General features: G+C 38.4%; 1 protein-coding gene across 2 annotated transcripts in view; it reads left to right on the top strand.

Annotated features, from left to right (window-relative positions):
• Positions 1-20,198, top strand: part of fam83b (family with sequence similarity 83 member B) — a 37,319-nt gene extending 17,121 nt beyond the window's left edge. For both annotated transcript variants that reach the window (XM_077230323.1, XM_077230322.1), the window contains exons 3-5: positions 7,000-7,164; positions 12,505-12,629; positions 16,173-20,198. In XM_077230323.1, coding sequence (XP_077086438.1) covers positions 7,000-7,164; positions 12,505-12,629; positions 16,173-18,195 — 2,313 coding nt within the window. In that variant the 3' untranslated portion in view covers positions 18,196-20,198. The remainder of the gene's footprint in view (positions 1-6,999; positions 7,165-12,504; positions 12,630-16,172) is intronic.
• Positions 20,199-21,236: the final 1,038 nt, after the last annotated feature.

Here is a 21,236-nt window from a genome sequence, read left to right on the forward strand (position 1 = left end):
ACAGGTCTGCTGGTATGGGTAGATTTAAGGGTGGGTTGTGTTATTAGGGAAGGTCAACAGTCTAGTTATAGATGTAATTACATAAATTAATTACAGCTGTAATTACATGCAGGTATTTTTTAAATATTAGCACAATATAAAAACATACAGAATGTACATAATTAGTGCACTGTATCAAATGATTAATCTAAATGTATGTACATTGTGTTACAGTTTAACTATACATTTAAGTACTGAGTAATATTAACAATATACTTAGAATAGGTTTAGGATTAGAGTTTGGTTTAGGGTGCATGTAGTTATGTATAATAAAGTACATGTAATGCGGACACTAAGATTGTTGCAGGCGCTGGCTGTTGGGTTGGCAGGATCAAAGTGAAGCAGCTACTAGAAATAAACTCAAATCTTTACAAAACACTGAAGAACATGAACAAAACAACCAACATAGTAATGACGAAAGCAGACAACTAGACATGACTGAACACAGGGCTTTAATATACAGCAAACAGAGGAACTAATGAGAATATTTAACGGGACACTGAACAGAACTAACTCAATCAGTAACCAAGGAGACGGACAAGCAGGAGATGGAGGAAGACTGAACTCATTACCAATCTGACAGCAAAACATAAAGACAAACTCAACGAGTGACAAAGATTAAGTGTTACTTTACGTAGTAGTTCAAGATAAAATAAAGTGGGACTGCATGTGTATTGTTATACAGTAATAAGAATCTAATGATCTATGAACAGAGTGGGCCACAATTCTTAAAGCACTTTAATTTCTTTCTGTCAACTGTGTCATTCTGTTGTGTTTTTAGTTTCATTTTCAAGGACTTTTAATTTGTTATTCATCATTTTATTTACATTTATATTTAATCATTTAGCAGACTTAAAAATGAGGAGAACAATAGAAGCAGTGAAACTAACAATAGGGCAACAATATGTAAGTGCTATGACCAGTCCCAGTTTTATCTAACTCAGTATATGTAGATTTTTTTATAGATAAATTATTATTTCCATTACACGAGAGTAGATGTTAAAACTTCATGCTGATTTGTACTCGGCTTTCGCCAAGATAATCACCAACTAAGACGTAGCTTTACAGTAACCTATGCTTCTCCATCCATTCTTTCCATCTGGTGACGTGAATTTTCTGTCTGGTGTTAATACAGTGTATTGCGCGTCAGCACACACAACGGCTGCAACCACAGTGCGGTCCCCCCATAACAACCCTCTGGATTGAGCGGAGTAGGGAACATCTCTAGGGTCTTCAAGTGGGCACCTTCCGTCCTCAGTGTTTCGTCGACTAGCCCACGACACCTCAAGAGGGCTCGACAGTGACTCTGGCGTCCCAGAGTCACCCCCTCCGTCCCCCACTCAACTCAGCCCAGCTTACTGACCTCTACTTCCCTCTTGCTGCTGAGACCTAACCACAATCTCACAATCTCTCCGCAACCCAACCATACGCGCCAACCCGTTTGACTAAGGCTGTCGAGCCCCACTGGTGCGTTAATATGCAGTTTCAGTGGCAACGGTTCCGTATGGCATACCACCTACCACAAAACACAATATCTGCCCAACCACCCGTCATCCACGCAATATACACAGGAACGTAATGACTGTGAATACTATACAACCTATACAAATAAACCAACAGTTGCTGCTGAGACCTAACCACAATCTCACCGCAACCCAACCATACGCGCCAACCCGTTTGACTAAGGCTATCGAGCCCCACTGGTGCGTTAATATGCAGTTTCAGTGGCAACGGTTCCGTATGGCATACCACCTACCACAAAACACAATATCTGCCCAACCACCCGTCATTCACGCAATATATACAGGAACGTAATGACTGTAAATACTATACAACCTATACAAATAAACCAACAGTTGCTGCTGAGACCTAACCACAATCTCACAATCTCTCCGCAACCCAACCATACGCGCCAACCCGTTTGACTAAGGCTGTCGAGCCCCACTGGTGCGTTAATATGCAGTTTCAGTGGCAACGGTTCCGTATGGCATACCACCTACCGCAAAACACAATATCTGCCCAACCACCCGTCATTCACGCAATATACACAGGAACGTAATGACTGTAAATACTATACAACCTATTCAAATAAACCAACAGACCTTTCAAGTTTTCAAGAATTCTACGAAACCGTAGCATGGCGGCCTGTACACAGCCAGCTAGAATCTTTCCGTCTCAACCACAGCCAGTTGCTGCTCCTTTCTGCTGCTTCAGATAAGTTCTTTACTGTACGACGCAACTCTTGGCCACTGAATCCGACGTCTCTGAGGAACCGGGTTGTAGAGTGTGCCACAAAACCACGACAACCCACTTCCACTGGATAAACCTGGACTCTCCATCCTCGCTGTTCTGCTTCAGTGGCCAGATGAGCATACCGCAGTTTCTTCCTCTCATATGCCTCATCTACCGCATCCTCCCATGGCACTGTTAACTCTATCAGTTGAACAATGCGTGCTGATCCAGACCACAAAACAATATCTGGTCGTAGGTTAGTGGTGGCAATCTCAGGTGCAAAAATAAGCCGTTGATCAAGATCAACCAGCATCTTCCAGTCCCTAGCAGCTTCCAGTTGTCCTGGGCGAGAATTGGTGTTAGCACCTTTTCTTGGTGGTTGCTCGCCTGGGCGGAGGAATATTGTCTTCTGCGTGTAATGTTTTGCTAGAACAGGCGGCAATTTATTGGTCATACTACGCTTGCCTTCCAATGCTAAAGCCAAACATCGCAATACTTGGTCATGGCGCCAAGTAAACCGACCCTGGCTAAGAGCCACCTTACATCCTGTCAAAATGTGCCTTAATGTGGCAGGTGATGAACACAAAGGACAAGATGGATCCTCTCCTACCCAGAGGTTTAGGTTCTGCGGTGATGGGAGAACATCATATGTTGACCTAATAAGGAAACTGATCCTACTCTCTTCCATTGACCAAAGGTCTTGCCAGCCCATTTTGCGTTGTTCCACACTCTCCCATCTCATCCACTCTCCCTGCTTGGCCTGGGAAATGGCCTTTATACATCTCATCCTCTCCTCCTGCTTTCGCACCTCGTTGACTACCAGCTTCCTCCTTTGGGCTGGACCTGCCTTGTGCCATTTAGGAGGAGCTAAACTGAGCCCAAAACCCCCTCTTCCATGCTGTACCTGTCCCACGATATCCCCAATTTGAAGGTCAGCCTTTGCCTCTACTATACCCCTTTTCCACCAAAAAAGAACTGGTTCGGAACTGGTGCTGGTTCAAAGTTGGTTCGGAGTTGGTTCAACTTGCGAACCTTCTCAGAACCTGTTTGTTTTTCCACTGACTAGAGCGCCCAGCTAACGACGTCGTTATACGTCTCGGTGTACGTCGCCATACGTCTTAGCTAGAAACGCTTGCAAACCTACAACATTACTTTGGGATTATCTCTAACTCGTGAACCAAAAAGGCTTTAAAAACAATTGAAATATGTAAGTCTTTTAACCTTTTCCTTTGATATGTAATATTTTCTGATTAGTTATGTACCTCTGTCTTGTGTCTTTTTTTCTTTCCATTTATTTGTTCTATATTGTGACTGTTTTTTTCTTTGCTTACATAATGTTTTCAATAAAAAAAAATAGAAACGCTTGCGCCAACTTCAATCATAACAATTACAATGGCGGACAATACATCGTGTTTCTGCAAATGTTTCTCCTGGCTTTGCGATCCTATATTATGGTCAGAAAAGATGTTTAGAGCACATCTAAACCCGCCCCCAGCCCCCGACGTAAGCATGACGTGGTAAAAGAACGGTTCTAGTCCAGCAAAGAGTTGGTGCCGCTTTGGAACCAGTTTTCCTGGCCGAGAACCGGTTCTTTGGCTGTCGAAACACAAAGAACTGGTTCGCGCGCAGGCACCGGCTCCGAACCGGCTCTCAAAATGCTTTGGTGGAAAAGGGGTACTACAGATTTCTTTGCTGACCACTTTCTACCAGTTTTTACCACAGGGGCTGTCTCCCTTACACATTTGTCGCGTGACTCTGCTAAAGTCATTTCCAGTCTGACCTTGGCACACTTAAACTCCTCGGTTAAAGCAGAGACTGGCAGCTGCAATACTCCTTTACTATAAAGTCCCACTCTGCTGAGGCAGCGTGGAACTCCCAACCATTTCCTGATGTATGAACTTATTAACGCTTCCAGCTTATCCACTGTTGTCAAAGAAACCTCATACACAGTCAGTGGCCACAGCAACCTTGGCAGTAGACCAAACTGAAAGCACCAGAGTTATAGAAGAGAAGAGAAAGTGTTAGTATTAATCGATCAAGTGTTGCCGAAAAAGATGCATCTTCAGCCGTGTCTTGAAAACAGCCACGTAATCAGCAGTTCGAGTTGAGTTTAGGTAAAAGGAAGCAGAGCCAGTGATCGTTCTGTATTTCTTTTTTCCTTTCTGTTTTAATCTGTTAACATTAATACTCATTATGTCATTGATTATTACACACCTGTTAACACACCTAAAGAGGCAAGGGAGGAAGTGCCTCCTCAAAAAATTGGATGAGAAAATAAACAATGCAAATATTACAAAATGTGACATTAAAAAGTGTGACGCAAAGTAAAGTTTTAACAGACCCCCTAAAGTGTGCTTTGATGGGGGGTAATTGAGAACGAATGGGGGAAAGTCACATGAAACGCCTCCATCGTGCTATGGTTGGATATAATTGGTTATGGTTGGATATAATTGGTTATGGTTGGATATAATTGGTTATGGTTGGATATAATTGGTTATGGTTGGATATGATTGGTTATGGTTGGATATGATTGGTTATAATTGGTTATGGTTGGATATGATTGGTTATGGTTGGATATAATTGGTTATGGTTGGATATGATTGGTTATGGTTGGATATGATTGTTTATAATTGGATATGGTTGGATATAATTGGTTATGGTTGGATATAATTGGTTATGGTTGGATATAATTGGTTATGGTTGGATATGATTGGTTATGGTTGGATATGATTGGTTATAATTAGTTATGGTTGGATATGATTGGTTATAATTGGTTATGTTGGATATGATTGGTAATGGTTGGATATGATTGGTTATGGTTGGATATAATTGGTTATGGTTGGATATGATTGGTTATGGTTGGATATGATTGGTTATGGTTGGATATGGTTGGATATGATTGGTTATGGTTGGATATGATTGGTTATGGTTCGATATGATTGGTTTTGGTTGGTTATAATTGGTTATGATTGGATATGATTGGTTATGGTTGGATATAATTGGTTATGGTTGGATATGATTGGTTATGGTTTGATATAATTGGTTATGGTTGGATATGATTGGTTATGGTTGGTTATAATTGGTTATGATTGGATATGGTTGGATATGATTGGTTATGGTTGGATATGATTGGTTATGGTTGGATATAATTGGTTATGGTTGGATATGATTGTTATGGTCGGATATAATTGGTTATGGTTGGATATGATTGGTTATGGTTGGATATAATTGGTTATGGTTGGAAATGATTGTTTATGGTCGGATATGATTTGTTAGGGTCGGATATGATTGGTTATGGTTGGATATAATTGGATATGGTCGGATATGATTGGTTATGGTCGGATATGATTGGTTTTGGTCGGATATTATTGGTTATGGTCGGATATGATTGGTTATGGTTGGATATGACTGCTTATGGTCGGATATGATCAAGTGATTTTGTGTGCATTCTCGAATCTTTCTGAATGAAACCAAAATTATGGCATTTAATGGGAAGACTTATTAAAAAGTAAGTAATTAAATCAGCCACTGAGAAATCAGTGCTTTATGTCACATCAAAATCAAACTTGAAATGGACTTAAAACATGATGACTGTGGGGTATTTTTAGTGAGCGATCAGGGTGGTGAAATTAAATGTACATTTTCGTCTGTGTTTACCGAGCTTGATAACTGAAGAAAATAAGTTGACTATTAAAAAGAATAGCTGAACCTCAGTTCACAAATAAAATATAATGTTTAAATTATGGAATACATGTAAAAATTCTTAAACTAACTTGATGAGATTTATACTTGGTTTTAATCAATAGAACATTAATTACTTAATGTAAAAATACAAAATAGAAATGTATTTGGTTTCTCTTTTTTATCTGATGTTTATTTAAGCAGGAAGATGTGATAACATTAAGTGTAACGGGGAGATGAATTTACATTTAATGAATAAAAAGGACTTTGCCTCAACCACTGCTGTATATAATGCCATCAGTTCTGTCAGCTCATTGTCTGGTGTTGTCTACGCTCTTTCATATTGCCTTCATTTGTTTGGATTATCTTCAAGTTGGATTATGCTCTTTAGTTTTGTAAATAAAGACTATCTTCATCTTCAGTCAATTGAAGTCAACATGTTATTGCGAGATTCACCCAAACAGCCTACAGTTGATGCTAATGATGAACTATTGCTTTATTTGAAATGCAAAACTGTAAATATCCAGTCAGACTGGGATCAAGATTATGTATTGTATCAAATTATTCAGTCTCATCAAATTCTGTAGAAATTCTCGATTTAATAATTTGTTCTTCAGGGTGTGGTGAGATAAGGCTTATGTTAAGACTCGCTGTCTTTTAGCTTTATCAGAACATCTTCAGCCTGTCAAGGCTTGAATCCTGGAATGCTGGTCTTCCTGAAACACAAATGTCTAAATCTTTCAATAATACAAAGCGAATAGTCTTCTCTCCGGACTTCTTACTGTTTTATATTAGGCACAGTGCAAGAAAATGAAAATCCCCTGTCAGGTTCATGAAAGCCACGTCTCAAGTTATTGAAATCGACCTAGATTTGTTTGACTACGCAGAGTAACGAAGTAAAAACGTGAAGTTGACACCTCTGCTTCCTTCAGCTCTGTGTAACGGACAGGGATGTATTTGATTTAAAGGAGAATGTAATTTATTGAATGCCCAGAAATCTTCAGAGACTGATGTTTCTATTATGTTTTACGTTTTATGTCTATACAGGTCATAGCAATCGCAATGGATGTTTTCACCGACGTGGACATCTTTAAAGAAGTGGTCGATGCCTCAGTCAGGGGTGTTCCTGTCTACATTCTCCTCGACCATAATCACTTCAAAAGCTTCCTCACTATGATAGAAAAACAAGACATCCAACTCCAAAAACTCAGGGTAAGTGTCCAAATTCTACTGTATATTAATGCACAGGTCACAAGTACGGTCAAGTCAGAATCAAAATGCCCTCCAACCCAAGGAAAAATGCATTCCACTTTATTTCGATAGTCCACTTTAGACATTCTACTAACTGTCTAACTGTGTCTCCTAATTCTCATTATACTATCAGTAGACTGTTAGGATTAGTAGAATAAGTTGACATGTATTTACAAACTTACTTATAGTCAGAAGAATCTCTGTTGTAGAGCATCAAAATAAAGAGTTGGCAGATATTAATCAGACAGTCTACTAATACTCTAATGACTGCTAGTTGACATATAGTTGCAAAGTTACTTATATAGTTAATAGAATTTCTAAAGTGGACTATCAAAATAAAGTGTTACCAAAAGCATAATTTAAAATATTAACAGTTTTACTTACATTATATTTACTAGAAAAAAAAAAACCCTTCAGCTATTATATGGTCAAAAATATATATTTGTCCACTAATTAAGAATTAATTTCTTTGTTTTAGACAAATTGTGGCCATGTTGTTCAAATTCGTTCCCTTTTTTTGATTCAACTAAAACAAGGGGACAAATTAATACAGAGTGGCCACCATTCGGTAAAACAAGGGAATGATTTTCTTAATTTGTGACCATGATCTTAATAAAACAAGAAAAATCGGAAAAAAGGGTTAGGGTTAGGGTAGTGAATTCTTGATTCATGGCCACGATATATATATATATATATATATATATATATATATATATATATATATATATATATATATATATATATTGTACATATGTCATGTGCGGGGCTACGTACAAAAAATGAATAAATAATAAAATGCATCAAATATACAGATGGATAAATATTTAAAAACACTAACACCTTTATATGCATAGATCCAGTTGTATGATTCTTGCATTGCCACATATACAACTATTAATAGACCAAGTAACATTGCTACTGCAAATCAATGGATATATATATACATATCAGAAAGTGTGGTGCATCTGGATGCATTTCATCGTGTGATTTTTACTGAAGCAGAAAGCAGACAGTGTGTGTGTGAGAGAGGGACACAGTGTCTCGTTCTGCTCACAAGAACAAATACGCCACCTTTACCAAGGTTAACCTGAAGTATATTCCTTAATGTATGAGCCTGTGCATGAAAGATGTATCTCGATTGAGTACACTCGCTAAAAGAGACAGAATGTGTGTACTGCATCAAAACAAACTGGAGCATACAGGAAATGCAATGAATTGACAAACTAACTGTCAAAATGCTGTTTCAGATAATTTTTGCCCAATTTAATCCTTATTTACGAAACGAGCGCACATGAAAAAATACTGATTTTGGTTGTTCAAGTAGTCTGGCATATTAACATTATATCACTTATAACATATAACATATACACTCACCTAAAGGATTATTAGGAACACCTGTTCAATTTCTCATTAATGCAATTATCTAATCAACCAATCACAAGGCAGTTGCTTCAATGCATTTAGGGGTGTGGTCCGGGTCAAGACAATCTCCTGAACTCCAAACTGAATGTCAGAATGGGAAAGAAAGGGGATTAAGCAATTTTGAGCGTGGCATGGTTGTTGGTGCCAGACGGGCCGGTCTGAGTATTTCACAATCTGCTCAGTTACTGGGATCTTCATGCACAACCATTCCTAGGGTTTACAAAGAATGGTGTGAAAAGGGAAAAACATCCAGTATGCGGCAGTCCTGTGGGCGAAAATGCCTTTGTTGATGTTAGAGGTCAGAGGAGAATGGGCCGACTGATTCAAGCTGATAGAAGAGCAACTTTGACTGAAACAACCACTCGTTACAACCGAGGTATGCAGCAAAGCATTTGTGAAGCCACAACACACACAACCTTGAGGCGGATGGGCTAAAACAGCAGAATACCCCACCGGGTACCACTCATCTCCACTACAAATAGGAAAAAGAGGCTGCAATTTGCAAGAGCTCACCAAAATTGGACAGTTGAAGACTGGAAAAATGTTGCCTGGTCTGACGAGTCTCGATTTCTGTTGAGACATTCAGATGGTAGAGTCAGAATTTGGCGTAAACAGAATGAGAACATGGATCCATCATGCCTTGTTACCACTGTGCAGGCTGGTGGTGTAATGGTGTGGGGGATGTTTTCTTGGCACACTTTAGGGGCCTTAGTGCCAATTGGGCATCGTTTAAATGCCACGGCCTACCTGAGCATTGTTTCTGACCATGTCCATCTCTTTATGGCCACCATGTACCCATCCTCTGATGGCTACTTCCAGCAGGATAATGCACCATATCACAGAGCTCGAATCATTTCAAAATGGTTTCTTGAACATGACAATGAGTTCACTGTACTAAAATGGCCCCCACAGTCACCAGATCTCAACCCAATAGAGGATATTTGGGATGTGGTGGAATGGGAGCTTCGTGCCCTGGATGTGCATCCCACAAATCTCCATCAACTGCAAGATGCTATCCTATCAATATGGGCCAACATTTCTAAAGAATGCTTTCAGCACCTTGTTGAATCAATGCCACGTAGAATTAAGGCAGTTCTGAAGGCGAAAGGGGGTCAAACACAGTATTAGTATGGTGTTCCTAATAATCCTTTAGTTGAGTGTAAAATATACAGGCTGTAATATGCACTAATATACAGGCACTTTTAATTCATTGTATTTTTTGCAGTGCATTTCCAGTATATTTTTTACAGTGATAGTAAGGAATTTGAATGGTGGAAACAAATTGGTATTGATTGTTTTAATTTACTTATTTTTTTCAAGTTTTTTGCACTCATGAAGAATATTAATAATGCTTGCCAAAAAATACTTCTAATTTAACTGGTTTATGTTTTTTTTTTTAATAAACCATTTTCTAAAATGTTTACTTCTAAATAATAAATGATCACTTGCATTAAATTAAATTAACTTACATGTCTTACAGTTAAAATTTTGTTAACAATTCGTAAGAATGTTAAGGATTCAAATGAAAGATTTTAGAGCGATAGAAAATGTTTTTTACAGTGAAGAGCATTGACCAAATCACCATGAATTAAAGATGACAAATCATAGTGACAAAAGCAGTCAAATGATCAGAAGATGAAAAAGAAGCAACAGCAGAAACAGGATCACAAGCTCAGTTTTTATATCGGACAACACACGCATATTTCATCATGACCTGTAAGAGAACGAGACTCCGTTTACCTGAAGCTCCAACCTCAACCAAGTGTGTGTGCATCAAACAAGAAAAAGACATGATACTAATATGAGAATGGAAACATAAACTTGAAAATTAGAAGTATTGACAGCATTCCTGTTCTCTATGGCAGCATAACAATGATGAAATACATTAATAAAACATCAGTTACACACCTACATTTGCCACAACCATGCTAACAGGCTTTTTGTCTTTCTGAAAGAAACACTGACCAAAATCACAGTATATTTGTGACCACGTTGATTCAAAAGCTTAAAAATGCAGGTGACAAAGGCAACAAATGACATTTGTTATCGTATATATATATATATATATATATATATATATATATATATATATATGATTTCAGTGTGTGAGCAGATTTGTTCATTTATCTGCATTATACTCTTCTGGTTGATAGCTGAGGCTGATTTCAGTTTTACAGTTTGACTGACATAACACATAACCAGAAAAACAAAACATCAACAACAATCTGCAAACCCGTCATGCGGTTACTCTTGTTTTTTTTTTGTTTTTTTACAGAGCTCTCCTCTCTTTCTTTTATTTCTTTGTTCAATGCGCTAAAGGAAATGACAGTTGTTCCCAGCGAGTCATTCTTTGAGAAACTTTGAAAAACATATACATTATTGAAATTTGAAAATATTTTCAACTGAATACTGTTTTTGCTCTTTGTAAGCAAATCATTTACTGCTTCATTCACATGCACTTGTGAAGAGTGATGATGCCTTGAAGTGATGAGGAGTCATATAAAGAAGCTTTGAGCTGGAAACACTGTCCCTCCCACTTCTTCCCAGAGGGTATTAACTATTATTATATGAAAAACAAGTGGCGGCAATTATGATTTTTCTCACCACACCTCACTAAGTGCCATCATCAGAGCATTTTTTTGCTACTGACATTCATTCTATGAATAACTCCTCAGTAAATTCAAAGGTCACTTAACAGCACAGCAACAGCTACTGAAGCAGATCCTGATTTCTATGCTTGATTTACTTTGTAAAAAAGTTTTTACAAAGTAACAAGCCAAACAAGCTGGCAAACAAGCTGGCAACAGACTTTCCTCACTGTAGACCCAAGAAACTTTTTACAGTTTACAGTTGCACACAGCATGCCCACTGTCGTCAGTGTTGTGCGGGTGTGCAGATGTAGTCAAACAGAAGAGACATACACTTTAACAGCCGTGTCTCTTTAGCAGCAGTGATAAGAACTAACCCTTTGCTTCAACAGACAGGCTTGCTGTCATTATCTTTGTTTGCAAAGCAGTAATGAGGTTTGTTTGCCTTTCGTTTTGTTTTTGCTGAACAGTGTCTCTGTGCAATTTATCTTAAAACCAACATGAAACACTAAACACAACATGAGCAAAAACGTATATGGGGGAAAAATGTTGGAGGGGACTTTATTTTATCCAGTGGGAACTGACCGGATGAAAACTTGATCTCATCTCATCTCAAATAAACATTTCTGATGTCAGCAAGAAGGAAAATTATTTCAGAGACAGTGAGTAGTCAAACCAATTGTCAGAGTCATGTTCAGCTTTGGCATTATTTGGGTGACCTTGTTTCCCTGTGTCTGATTAATCGCTCTGTTCACCTGTTGTCTAATTAATTAGCCTATTAGTCCCTTGTTTGGTTTAGTATAGTCCTGTGTTTCCTGAGTCCGGTTGTCCTGTCTATGGTAATGTTGAGGTGTGTGTGACCCATTTTCCTGCGTGTTCCTGAGTTTTATATTAAAGACTGTTTCCTGATTTCTTAGTGCACTACTTATACATAACCACCCGTGACACCAATCATGTTTTCATTAATACTTTTTTAACAATAATTTGAGACATTTCTTTGAGCAAAACTATATTTAAAATTCTTAATTACATTTGAACATACAGGCTGTGGCACTGATATTTCTGCTGCACAAAATAATAAATGTGCTATATAATTAAATTTGACGACTTATATGTCTTCATAACTGTTCATAACCAAAATGTAATATGCATTTCTTATACAATGTGCATCAATGAATCATGCACATTAACAGTAGGAATTTGAGTTAAAAAAAAGTTAGGATGTCATTTCACATTTACATTTGCTTGTTTTCTTGCTAAAAGTTATCTAATCATTTTTTCTTGGATGCAGAATATGAGGATACGTTCAGTGAAAGGCCAAGAATACCTCTGCAGATCTGGGGTAAAGTTCCACGGAGCAATGGAGCAGAAATTTCTTCTTATTGACTGCCAAAAGGTGTTTTATGGATCATACAGGTGAGGCGGCATTATTTATTTATTTATTTAGCAGAACAAAACAAATGACTGCTTGTAAAACAGCAAGCAGTGGCAGTGTTCCCATGTTAGACCCCTCCCCCCCCCCCCCCCCAAAAAAAAACAAAACAAAAAAAAAAAAACAATTGCACACCTGTGTGACATTTACGTTTATGAATTTCATTGCATTACATTAAAAAAGAAAATCAAACCAAGCTGCATATTGATGTTAGTACTTTCTTCAGAACTAACCTTGCTTTTCTAGTTTTCAAGGCTCAAACAGATGTCATAGAAGAATAGTTCCACAGTTGTAGTTCATCACATCAATTATATTACAATCATATACTTTTGTATTCATTTTGAACAATATCTCATTGGCCGAACGTATGGATGTTGTGACGTAGAGAAAGTGTGTCACAGAGTCAATAAATAGACGCCAGTAATGAGCATTGACAGATTCTAATTGTCTGAAGAAGACACACAGGTGTAACCAGGGGCGTAGCCATCATTTCAAAAGTGAGGGGGACAGAATGTCAAGTGTAATACCAGTTTTATTTTTCTTCAGACTTTTGTTGACAGATTTTTGCTTAATTGGCTTAATATGCTATTTATTTTAAAGCAATAAAGCAGAAAAAAAGAAAGAAAGTTGTCCAGTACTTTATATTGCGCATGCAGGGTTTATCCTGGCTTAAAACTAGGCAGAGGTGGTAAAATCCTGATCATGTATTTTAATAAGATAATAAATATGTATTTTTCATAGACCATCATATAGTCTACTGTTTTACCACAGTATTTTCGTAGGTGGATCTCTGTACCTCTAGGGGGGTCCGGGGGCATGCCCCCCTGAAAGAAGATTTTGTACATTTTAAAGATAAATTGACTAATCTGGTGCACTTTGAGTGCCCCGAATCCGCTGTTAAAAATAAATAATCGAACTGCCCAAACATATGATATTCTCTGATTTAGATATCTGATCATCGCATTACAATTATTCAAATTATCATAGTTAAGCATGATAATATGGTTAAATATCACACTGAAGCTGATTTAAAAATAACATTTACTTAAAATAAAAGTTCTTCTTTTGGCAAAATTACATTTTCTTACTAGCCTAAACAAAGTCTGTTTTACTAAACTAAAACTTTCCTATTGAAAACCTTCAAACTTCAAGCTTTTAAAACTACCACAAACATTCTAGTTAGGCTTTTTCAAGAGAACTTAAAGTTTGTCTACAAACTTTTTGTATCTAATTGTAAAGTGTTACCAAATTATGATAAACATCATGTACACATGTTACAACGCTGCCTGATTCAAGCAGATCGTGGCTGTTAATGCATGAAAATACAAATTCAGCATTAACATTCACCATGTTTATTCTAAATTGAAGGGCTTTGATAACATATCTGTGAAAATAAAATGCATTACGAGTAAAAAAAAGATTGAAAATATTGCATGTTTGTTCGGGTAGTGAATTTACAACAAAACCTGTTAATTATTCAACAAGAGAAATAGGCGGGGTTATTCATCATTGTGCAACACAATTCGGATACTACATGACAAATTACTTACAGTGCTTGACTTTTTCGTGAAAAAGGAGTGAAGAGTTTTTTGCCATTTTGAACTCTATGAAACTGATGGATTCGGCGCGGATGCGGGCGTGTCGTAAGCTAATGCACTAGTGACTGATTACCATGGAAACGTGAAAGTCACGTATAGACTATCCTTGACTCTTTTGATTTTAAATATCGATGTATACACACCCGTGAAAACCTCAGCTTGTCGTTGAAACACTTGCCCTATGAAAAGTGCGGGGGACGAATTTACATTGTATAAAAAGTGGGGGGGACACGTCCCCCCCCCGTCCCCCGCATAATCTACGCCGATGGGTGTAACGGAGGTGTGGCAATGCAACCCAGCATCTCGTTCCCTTCTCAGGGAATCGTGTTACATTCGTAACCTCCGATGTTCAAAGAGGAACTTCGACGCTGCGTCATGGCCAAGTTGCAACCTTCCTGTCTCTCTATTGAACCCAGCACGGAAGTGACTTAAACTGCAATTCATCGACTGGCCACTAGAGACAGGCTTCAAAAGAGAGTCAATCCCATAGACCCCCATGTTAAAATGCCCAAGATTACTGCAGAAAAAAAACATGTTTACAGCCTGGTACAAAAATGGTCTATATTGCAAATTTTGCCCTTCATTACAACTGTGAGGGGGGGGAATTTTTTTTATAACTCATCCGTTTAAATTATATTAAGCCTTAAAGTTCTGCATAATTAAGGGCGTGGCCACTTGAGTGACAGGTGGATTGTAGCTCATGTCACTACTAGCCGTTTGTCTGCTGTCTGTTAGTGTCACGTCACCTCAGCTAATCCCGCCTTTTTGCCCATTTTCATTTATCCGGGATTGACACGCTAACAAGATGGCGACGGTCGGTTCCGCCCTCTTTGGGTTTAAAAAATGCTCTTCAGAAACCTATGGGTGATGTCATGGACACTACGCCATATTTTCTTACAGTCTTTGGTCATGGCGTTGACGCTATCGAAAATTCTATATCAACGTCGCCACACGTAAGGTAACAGAGCCCACAAGGCTGTGTATGAGCTTGTTGAGCGCAGATTCCTGGGGTTGAATCCACGTTTAAACTGTAGAACCTGATGAATGTGTGCGGAGAGCACCACAAAAAAATCTTGTAAAGATGCACCCCTCGCAAGAACTTTAAGACTTTACACTCCTAGTGGAGTGGGTCCTGATGCCTAGAGACGAAGCCATCCTGCGTGCCTTATAGAAGAGGGTGACAGAATCTGAAATTCAATGCTAAATACGCTGCTTGGTGACTGCATTACCTCTATTGTGACCACCTAAGCATCAGAAGCTGAGAGGATCTACGCCACTGGCCTGAGCGGTCGCACGAAGGGCGAGATCTGTGGCACATTTTGTGTGAGTCATCCGCCGAAATAAAGCGGGGGCATGGTGTTAACCCCGACATGTTGAGAAGCTTGACTCCTGACTTATATTACACACACACAGGATTGAAGGCAGACACATGCTCTAACATACAGCTTCTGAAGACAAAGCAGCTGCCGACACACATTTCTGGCGTCTATTTTCGGACTCTGTGACGTCACTACGGTCGGCCAATCAGATTGGCGTGTAGACACCGGCTCACCCGGAAGCGTTTCTATAGTTCAAATTAGAAAGGGAACCTGATTTTTGTTTTCTGAAATTGTGCATGTTTTTTTCAAATAAATTGCACGTGCTTTGAAATTATTATATAATCCTAAACCATTTTTAAATGTGGCTTAAGTGACCAAATACGTTTTGGAACACTTTTTTTATAAGGACTTACTGCATTTGCGTTTAACTTTTTACACTTAACATTCACCACATGTCAACAAACACATGCTGTCAATCAAATGGCTGGCTTTCAAAGAGCATTTATTATGCAATTATTTACCCCTTACCCAAGATAAACTGTAAAGTATGTGCATATCTTGCAAAGGCTGAATTTAATTGCAATATTTATCTTCATTTCTCATTTGGCAGCTTCATGTGGTCCTATGAGAAGATCAACCTCAGCATGATTCAGGTTATAACCGGCCATTTAGTGGAGACTTATGACGAGGAATTTCGGACGTTGTATGCCCGATCAACAATCCCAGCTCCGTTTCAGACTGCCAGCATGAACCAGTGTGAGATGAAGCCCAATGGCAAAATGGATGGCTATTCGATTCATTCCACCAACCCCTTTGAAAGGAAAGATCATTTAAGGCACACACTTGACGCCGTTTACCGGCAAGCCTGTGAAAGGAGATCAGGGATTTCACCATTGAGAGAGGTGGAAGAAAGGCCGGTTATTACACCGCATGCTCGATTCCTTCAAGACACATCAGAGTTTCACAAAAGACACAGCTACGCGGGTGAACGTCAGGAGCCTGTATATCTGTCGAAATTGTCCAAGTTTGGCTCTAGTAATTGGAACGTGGCAGCAGAGACCAGCCGTTACAGTGGTTTCTCCAACAATGTGGACAACCATTATGAAAGTTACGTCACCAACCCGGTGTTCAGAGGCTCAAACATGCGGCAATCGTACCATGGCCACGACAAACAAATTCTCAACATAAGGCAAAACATGCCCAGTTTAGCAAGTACTTCCAAGACTTTCCTTCGGACGTGGAGGTTAGAGTCTTACCTAAACAACCACAATGATGCACCTTATAGGGAGAACTACGATTATCTGGACCAATACGAGGATAATAAATTGGCTCCTTCACAACACTCTCGCATCAGGTCATCGGTTGTTTTCACGCCCACCATACCGGAACAACCAGAGATGAACAGCTACTCTAATACTTCATCGTCCTCCAACCACGATCCAGCCCGAATTCATCCAAATGCTCAGATTTATTCTTCATCACACTGGAATCAGACAGCACAGCATGATGATTTCATGCTAAAGAGGCGCAGTTTACAGATTTCAGAAAACTCAGGGAGTAATGCAACCTATAGCTCCGGAAGGGATGCAATATATGCAAGCTTAAATCGAGCCAAAGGTAGATTTCCAAACAATGAGCAAGAGGACAGATACAAGAGGCACAGTGTGGCCGATCCCAGGTGCAATACATATAACAGTGACACAAACGGGTCTTCCAGTTACATGTACGCATCTTTACCTAGAAAACAGAGAAACTGCAATGAGTCTGCAAAGGAGAATCCCAGAAATCAAGCATACACTCCAAATTTCAAAGAGGACCAAAGGTCTGTCTCACATCATGATTTCAAAAAGGCAGATGAGAGCACAACTACCTCAGGAAACACATGGCAAGATCCTCCTTCGAGAACTGTGTCCGCATCGCTTCTGGACCAAGAGGCCAGCCCGCCTTCGAAACCAAACAGTGCATCATCACAACGCTTCTTGAAAAGGAGCACCAAGAAAATAAAATCCCTTCTAAACATCCCACAGAAGGGGGACGGCTCATCGAAAGGAAAGAGTGAACAAAGTCTTAAAATGGGAAGCAGCACGGATACAATTCTCTCGGATTATGATGGCACCGTGGGAGACAAGAAACACTATGGAAGCACTGCCAATTCCACCGAGTCTGTTGAGAGCATCCGGCTGAGGCCAGCTAATGGGAAGATCCCTGGAGATGAAGGCCTGGCAGGAGAGACATCTGCGCCTCGCTTTAGCACTGAAGAGCTTCATCCGCCTCACCCTCCTGCAAGTGCAGAGACTTCCAACACACAGGAACAAGCCTCTGTGATTGCTCAGAAAGAGAAGACAGACTCAACATTAACACGATCAGATCTGTTGCCAAAGCAACAAGTATCAGCAAACAGGCTGTATAGCAGATTCGAGCCGCTTTGCTCATTTGAAGCCAGGCGTCCCACAGCGGGCCAGCATGCCTATGTGTCTCCACAGAGCCACGTAAGTGAGAAAACAAGGAATACTGTCTTTTTAAGAACACAACCAGTGAATGACCATAACACTTATACAACACATGGGCAAGACAACAGATTCGGCCGGTTCATTCAAAGGGTTGGAAATTTAATACACAAGAATAAGTACTGAAATTAATAGTGAAATGAGCTGAGATGTGCACCAGTAGACTGATGCAAACATTGCACAAATAATTGTTTTCAAACAGTTTTATCAAGCACTACCATTCACCTTCCACTGGTCAGACTAACAGATCGTCCTGCCTCTAACTTATGCCATTGATTGAGCCAAGCTTGTTATGTCAGACCGGTTGTGATGCTCGGGCTTGAATGGTTTGTTTAAATGGGCTCTGTTTATTTAACTCGAAAAGGAGAGAGTGTTTTCAGATCCAAAAAATTACACACTTCGGCTTTTAAAAAGTGGAACGTTGCTGTTTACTTGAATGCGTTATTGCTAACGCCAGTGTTGAAGGTTTGCAATATAACTAGTGAAAAATTGCTGCAAGGACGATTACACTGTTATTTTGTAGTAGTATTTTTCACTAATAATATTGGTACGTTTAATAGCATGTCTGGAGTGGGGATATTGGCCGATTGGCTTTATAATTTCTGTCACTTGAATGAAAACAATTATGAAACATTACCTGAGGACAAACCCTCTTATTTGGTCTGATTAAAAGCTTTAGTCAATCATCCATACAACCTTAAATTGCACTTCAACCTGTTTGAATACTCTTCCAAAACAACCCAGATTGTTGTTGTTTAATTGACATTGAAATGTGGGAACAAATGCAAGATAAATAAATGCTGGTTTGTGGGTAATTGGTGCTTAGATATCTTTAAGGGTGACTTACAATACTGGCATATACTGCACTGGCTTTGCACTATATATAGGTCATGATTTTGTTTTTGTTTAGATTTGTGTTATGAAACTGTTTTTTATTTAATAGCCATTCATTAATGGCTCTCATTTCACAAAGTGCACATGTACAGTAAAGTATATTGGAAAGGATAAACAATATCAAAATGCTATTCTCTTACAATATCAGGTCTTTTTTTTTGTAAATATTTTTTTTTTAATCACTGTTGCTTGTAACCTAAGAAGGTACTTACCAAATAAATTAATGGTCATGAAACTGATTTGACTTAAAACTATGTTATGATGTGAGAAGAAAGAGGCCATGAAATGCTATATGAAATACTGTCATTTTATTACAAGAAAATAGATGTAATATTTTGACCAATATGAGTTGACAGGCAGCAAGAACATTGATTACAGCTTTAATCAATGTGGTCAGTAGTCCTGGACTTTATACTGACACCTATTGGTGAGGATTAAGCATCACACAAAGGCAAACGTATGTGGTTACTGAAATTTGGCTGGTCATGTGACAATCCACTGAGGCGGTTTACGCCCAAAACACAAACAGCTTTATTCTTCATTTCATTTGCACATCAGTTTAAGCATGTCTGTCCAATTTGCAGTTACACTTTATATTAGGTGTTCTTAACTACTACTATTATCGTGTTTATATTGTATTGCAAAATACTTGTGCTGTTATTGAGCTGGATATGGGTAAGTTTAGGACAGGTTTGCTGGTATAAGTTTAAGGATGGGTTATGGTATAAGGGAAGGTCAACAGTGTAAGTATATGTAATCTACAGCTGTAATTAAATGCAGGTATTTTAAAATATATATATAAGTACAATGTTAAACATGTACACGGGTAGGGCATTGTATCAAATTATTATTTTAAATGTTAGTACATAAAGACACCTGATATAAAGTGGGACCAAATTTACTTTTAATTTCTTCAGAAAAAGAAATTAATAAGAAAAGTGCATCTATTGTTGCACATAGTCTTCTTTTGTCATTGTATAAAGTCCATTTGGGGAAAAAGCTAATTCAGTGATTTATTTTAAGCTGAAACTGTAGTGATTTAGCAGGTGCAGAAGTAGTGCTTTATTCAACACTCTCAGGACATTTTTGTATTTTAAGATTTGGCAAAATAAAAATAAAAAGTACAGCACTTTTCACATTACACATGGTTTTTATACTTTTTTATACAGTTATACTTTGTGTTTCATCTAATCTTAAACCATACTAATAAGTAAAATTACTTAAGTTAAACATCACATTTGTGTTTCTTTCTTTCTTCTTTTTTTATTGCTGTTGTAAGAGTGTTGAACTTTCTTCTCCTGTTTTCTACTCTTCTGCCATCCAGAATGAAGCTCAGATAAAAGGTTTGTTTGAGTCATTTCCCTTTTGGTGAGAAAGGGCCTTTACATTTGCCAAAATAGATCTTAGATTTTTATTTATTTATTTGCTATAATTAAACAAACAAGCAAGCTCAGCCCAGGTGAGACAAAGTAATAGAAAAGTAACGTAACGCATTACTTTCCACGCAATTAGTTGCTTTTTTTTTAACGGACTGACTCAATATTTTAATGCATAACCTTTCTTTCTCCAATGCTGCTGACAAGCCTGATTACTATTGTTGATGTGCATCACTACTACTGGTAAAAACACATATAAATAATGATGGTAAGATTTTGGTATTATCATCCACCCCTAAAATGTTAGCTGAAAGTCATGTCATAATACTTATACACAAAATGTAATACAGTTCACAGAACATAATATCTTTAGTCCCCTGGTGTGCAAGCCATAGGAAACTGTCCGTTTGATGTTGGACAACTGAGTGAAAAGAAAGCCTTTGGGAGAATCCATGCAGGCAACTAAAATATGTTAGTAATTATGTGGATAGACTTATTGCTTTTATTGAATTGTAAGGGTGTAAGTGTCTTTGGGGTCCATCTAGGACTGATGGGTATAGACATCAGGGTAGATGTAGTGAAACAGCAGCAGTTCATCATCTGAAGGCTGAGGAGATGCAGATGTTGATCCATTAAAATGCCAAGTGGTTTCTTGGCAGAGGTGGCGATTTGTAGACTTCAGACAACAACACTCGTATGTAGTACAAGCTGCTCCAGGAAGAGCTGATCCTTCATGTTTTACCAACAAATCTATTCTCATGCAACCCTAACCTACGGGGTTCTTATAGCTATAAAAATTAAAAATAATACAGAAAACTATAATAGTATCTTGATGATACTAAAATAACACTGCTAACTGAGCTTATCTCAGATGAATTTGTGAAATGAAAATATTTT

Source organism: Siphateles boraxobius, unplaced genomic scaffold (assembly GCF_051911475.1).
Source record: "Siphateles boraxobius isolate OS27281-9 unplaced genomic scaffold, OSU_SipBor_1 142, whole genome shotgun sequence".
Classification (NCBI taxonomy): domain Eukaryota; kingdom Metazoa; phylum Chordata; class Actinopteri; order Cypriniformes; family Leuciscidae; genus Siphateles; species Siphateles boraxobius.